At 32.5% G+C, this 5,000-nt stretch overlaps 3 protein-coding genes and 4 non-coding genes across 7 annotated transcripts in view; 2 read left to right on the plus strand and 5 right to left on the minus strand. All coding sequences in view use genetic code 11, as the record gives it.

Annotated features, from left to right (window-relative positions):
• The window catches only part of rpoB (RNA polymerase beta subunit), a 3,213-nt gene extending 3,048 nt beyond the window's left edge, over window positions 1-165 (minus strand). Inside the window, exon 1 of the mRNA in view lies at window positions 1-165. This exon is cut by the window's left edge and continues 3,048 nt beyond it. Coding sequence (YP_004021309.1) covers window positions 1-165 — 165 coding nt within the window.
• Window positions 166-1,427: 1,262 nt separating this feature from the next.
• On the plus strand, window positions 1,428-1,508 carry trnC-GCA. The gene has a single exon. It is a non-coding gene; the product is annotated as a tRNA-Cys (tRNA).
• Window positions 1,509-2,222: 714 nt separating this feature from the next.
• petN (cytochrome b6/f complex subunit VIII) lies at window positions 2,223-2,312 on the plus strand. The gene has a single exon. The coding sequence runs from the start codon at window positions 2,223-2,225 to the stop codon at window positions 2,310-2,312; it is 90 nt and encodes a 29-aa protein (YP_004021310.1).
• Window positions 2,313-3,468: 1,156 nt separating this feature from the next.
• Window positions 3,469-3,573, minus strand: psbM (photosystem II protein M). Its single transcript has one exon. The coding sequence runs from the start codon at window positions 3,571-3,573 to the stop codon at window positions 3,469-3,471; it is 105 nt and encodes a 34-aa protein (YP_004021311.1).
• Window positions 3,574-4,072: 499 nt separating this feature from the next.
• Window positions 4,073-4,146, minus strand: trnD-GUC. Its single transcript has one exon. It is a non-coding gene; the product is annotated as a tRNA-Asp (tRNA).
• Window positions 4,147-4,645: 499 nt separating this feature from the next.
• trnY-GUA lies at window positions 4,646-4,729 on the minus strand. The gene has a single exon. It is a non-coding gene; the product is annotated as a tRNA-Tyr (tRNA).
• A 59-nt stretch (window positions 4,730-4,788) lies between these two features.
• trnE-UUC lies at window positions 4,789-4,861 on the minus strand. Its single transcript has one exon. It is a non-coding gene; the product is annotated as a tRNA-Glu (tRNA).
• Between the last annotated feature and the right edge of the window lie 139 nt (window positions 4,862-5,000).

A 5,000-nucleotide genomic window follows, 5' to 3' on the forward strand; every position in this document is an offset into this window, starting at 1 on the left:
TTCCACAAATAATTGAAATTCAATTTCTTGATCTGTATCTTCAATTTTTGGAAACTTATAAAGTTCTTCTGTTAAGCCCCGATCCATGAACCCATAAAATCCTTCAAATTGTATCTGATTCAACCCAGGTATTGTAGACATTTCCCCATTTTCATCCCCGAGCATTTTGAATTTCCCATTTATCAAAAAAATCTCATTCTTTTCTCATTCTTCATCGAATCATATGAATCGATCTAATAATGATGGAATTGAATTTCTATTCTGTTTACTGAATCACATGAAATTTTATCCAACTCCATATACCATATAATATATATGGAATGTATGAAATATGAAATGCGTATGAACTGAAGAAGAAAGATTATACTCAAATTTTAATTTATATTTATAACAAACAGATACAAACGGAAAAGAATTGATAAATGCCATTTAGCCTTATGGAGTTTTGTATAGAATATCAAAAAAAAAATAATTCAATTTCTACCATTATTATGATATTACATATTCCAATCCGATTGAATACCAGAAAAATGAAATGAATTCCTGATTGGATCTGTTCGTTGAGATAAAGACAAAATAATCATAAAATATATAGAGAGAGTTGATTTTTCTAGCACTTAAATTTTTCATAGATTCTATTGTTCAAAAAATGATTCGCAGAGAAGAGAGATGTTTTTACCCACTTTTTAACTTTTTAGTAGAATATTTAGAATATGATTGAAGTGCGTACGAAAAGAGGGCTTGTATTTATTAAACATGTGCAGATAGAGTATATATATATGATATGTCTTTCTCCCCTTTTCTTTTTATTCCATTATAGCTCTCTAGTGGAGACAACACATGGCGTGCTCTATCACAAATTCTATTTTTTCTTTAATCTATTCAATGAAAAATTGAAACACGATAATTTCTTGCTGATTCCCTATGGACATCATATCTAGATAAAATACCCCATTAGATAACTATAGCTGTGTAACAACTTATGTTCTGGGGTTTACATATACTCATAATTGCTGTTATATTATAATTGAAATTAAGAAAGTTTTTTTTATTGAAAAAAAAAATCAATACGGATTAGTTATGTATCCATTTTGATTTTCTTATATCATTAGAGAAAGACAAGTGAAGAAGAATCGTCCATAAATTTGCAGTCAATAGTTAAAGGTTCCAATTTGTCCTGAATTTTTACTTTTGTAACTGAGAATCCACATTTTCTTTTTCAATAGAAAAGAAAAAAGAAAGGGAAAGTTTTTAGATATTGTGTGTCTTGAGATACTATAACCAATCGAAGGTACGGATCCAATCTAAAAATAAGAGGAATTTCTTTTAGGCAAGGGATTAACGAAAAAAAGGAATTCAACACGGAAAGTACAATAATAAAAAAAGGGGGGGGTACTCTCATTTTTTTGTTTGGAGCCTTTTCTTTTGGCGACATGGCCGAGCGGTAAGGCGGGGGACTGCAAATCCCTTATTCCCCAGTTCAAATCCGGGTGTCGCCTGATCAACAAAAAACTCGAAATCCTCTATTCTGTTTTGCTGATATAACTCGACAAATTTTCTCCAGCAAAAACAAGTGTAAGAAAAGGACTCTTGATACTTTCTTGATTCTAAACTTCCGGAGGTTTTGTTTTCTAAAGTGTTGTAAATCCTTACGTTTAGGATTCAAGGAAAAACTAGAGTAGTGGAAGGGAATCAGTAAATCTTGATATGGTAGACACTCCACTACTAATGGAGTGTCTACTAGCGGAGTCCTGAATTAGATTGGATAGCGGGAGTGTCTAATTACCTAATTAATGGTTGTAGAAGGGTTGGAAGATACTTTGTATACAGACTGATGAAAGTCTCTGAGTGTTCAGGCATCGAATCAATATTAGATTGGATGGATAATTGGTTTTTACTTAACTTAATGAGGGACAACAAAAGAAAGAATAAGTCTTATTATTGCTACATGTTAGTAACATTCTTTTGAGACTTCCAAAAGTGTTACTGCGTATTTTGCTTGTGCTTAATGGTTCTCGATTTTACTAGAAATCAATTTTACTAGAAAGCATATAAGAACTTGTTATAAGCGGATTTATTGGAGTGTTTCATCAACGGTGGTGTGTCAGACTCCCCTTTTCTTTTTGACTCTGCGCCGGTAATTCCACTATTATTAGTGAACAATAATGGAAAAATGCCTTCATATTTGTTTCATATTCATAGAGATAGGGGACATAATACACATGGATATAGTAAGTCTTGCTTGGGCTGCTTTAATGGTAGTCTTTACATTTTCCCTTTCACTCGTAGTATGGGGAAGAAGTGGACTCTAGGGGTACTCCTAATTGGGTTGAGGAATCAAACCGTATCAATTGTTTTCTAGATCGTTTTGCAAAGCCTTTTTTTTAACTATTTTATTAGTCTTCATTTCGAAATTCTTGGATTCTAGTGGAGTAATGTATTCTATATTCTAGTGGGGTAATGTATTCTATGAATAATATAGATGAATAATACCCTTTCCATCAAAATCAAACAAACATTTCAATAATTCCCATGTTCGTATTTCGAAAGTAAAAGGGATACGGATGATAGGCAATTTATTAAAAAAAAAAATTCTTCCTAAATTTTCTATTTCGATGAACCAGCTCTTACCAGAGTTATATATGGACAATGAGGGATAAGGAACCCCCCCCTTTTTTTTTTCTGTATTTGCTTGTTTTTATTTCCTTCCCTCTTTACTGTTACTGTTCAAAGAGAAAAGAAAGTAGTTCCTTTATTTAATAAGATCTTGCCTTAGTGTAGTCACATATTGCGCACTTACCCCTTGTTTTATTATTTTAGGAATTTGATTTATGCTATACTTTATTGACTCATTTCATATCATGGATCAAAGAAAAGAGGTTAAATTAAAAATGGGTAGGGTATACCCCCTTTTCGAAACGAAATACGAAGAAAAGTTACCATAGAACTCTTTGGATCATCTGTCAACTGCTCAATCAATTACTTCGTTGGAATGTTAAAAAAAAGATTACTTGATTTTGTTTTTTTTATTAACTTAATATATGCTATGCCGATTCCATTCCATTTTTCCTTCATTTCTGATTATTTTCAATATGAATCTCGATATCCATGAAATGAAGGAATTAGAAAATCGTAAGACTTGCCTTTCGATTATTTCAGATTGATTGAAATTAACACAAATAAAATAGATCAAGCGAAGAAATAAAATTGAGATACTATGTACATTCCATATATTTAATTGATATCGACATGCATGAAGATACATATTGTAGATTCATCTATATTAAGCTTGTATCTTTATACATTACAATAATAGATAGTATGGTAGAAAGATTCATATTTTTTTTCTACCATACTATCGAGTTTTATAGGATACTGCTGATTCTAGTCCATTCATTTTATTTAAGACGGGAAATTGGAATCCTTTTTTTTCTTAAATCCTTGATAAAAAGTCAAGTTTCATTCAAATTAATCACTTTGACTGACAGTTTTTACGTATATTATAAGTAAAAAAGCGGTAGGAACTAGAATGAACAGCGCAGTAGCAATAAATGCGAGAATATTTACTTCCATAATTTCATTGTTTTTTTTTACTTCGCAATAACTCGGGATTTAATCCCATAGAGATGATAAATTTGTCGCTTGTAAATTCAATGCGATGACTTACATTTCAATGACATCGAATCGGATCAATATCATGAATAACAATATCTAAGCTATCAAATCGATTCACCGTCGAGAATTGAATAGTATAACATAGGAAGATCTTTTATCCACACCGAATACAAAATTGGATTCCTGGTCCAATCAAAAGAATTCCTTTCCTTTATTTATATATATTCTTTTCCCCTCTTTCTTTTCGATAATCTACCGCCTTCCTTGTACAATCATCTGATGATGTATCATCTGACTGCTTTTCCACTTCCACCGTTTACAAATAAACCCCAACAAAAAATAGAAAGGAAAAAAAGAAATAAAAAAAAGATATCGTTGGGAATGAAATTCTGTCATTTGTATCTCCTTTCACAGAAAATGGAGGGATGAATTGATGTATTTTTTTTATTGTATCCGTCGGGACTGACGGGGCTCGAACCCGCAGCTTCCGCCTTGACAGGGCGGTGCTCTGACCAATTGAACTACAATCCCAGGGAAATAAAGAAAAGTGTACAGCATAGATATTCTTATAATTTCATTCAAGCCATTTTCTATTTAGATTTTAGATTCGAATCGCCGTGTTGTAACAAACAAAGGCGCGAGTGATATATTGATATCCATACGGGTATGCACTTTAGTGAGAGCGACGCGGATTACTAGTAACTAGTAATACTTTCATTATTGCCAAATCGATCGATAATCAATTTTAAAATGAAAAAAAGAGTCTTTTTTCTTTACTTTAACTTTACTCTTTCTTTTCATTAAACTTTATACTTAAAGATCCTGATATGAATCTAGGTCCTTATCAAGGTCAGAATTTATGGGAACAAATAAATAGAACAAATAAAAAACAAATAGCGGTAGGGATGGATAGATCAGAAAATTGGACTTTTTTTTTGTATTCTTCCCTATTTTTGTTTGGCTTTTCTGGAAAACAAAATACAAAAAAATGGGTTATATCGTTTTATGTTATGGCGGATCAGCGAATTATTGGGCCGAGCTGGATTTGAACCAGCGTAGACATATTGCCAACGAATTTACAGTCCGTCCCCATTAACCGCTCGGGCATCGACCCAGGAAGAATCAATTCTAGGTTTATTGATAATCCATGATCAACTTCCTTTCGTAGTACCCTACCCCCAGGGGAAGTCGAATCCCCGCTGCCTCCTTGAAAGAGAGATGTCCTGAACCGCTAGACGATGGGGGCATATTTGCCTAACCGCCATCATACTATGCTCATAGTATGAACAGTTTTTTGAAATTGTCAATATAATGGAATGATATGACTAGATCCGAAAGCTTTTTCTATCTTTTATTTTATGATTTTCCATTTTTGATTCGTGATT

Source organism: Theobroma cacao, chloroplast (assembly GCF_000208745.1).
Source record: "Theobroma cacao chloroplast, complete genome".
Taxonomy (NCBI): Eukaryota; Viridiplantae; Streptophyta; class Magnoliopsida; order Malvales; family Malvaceae; genus Theobroma; species Theobroma cacao.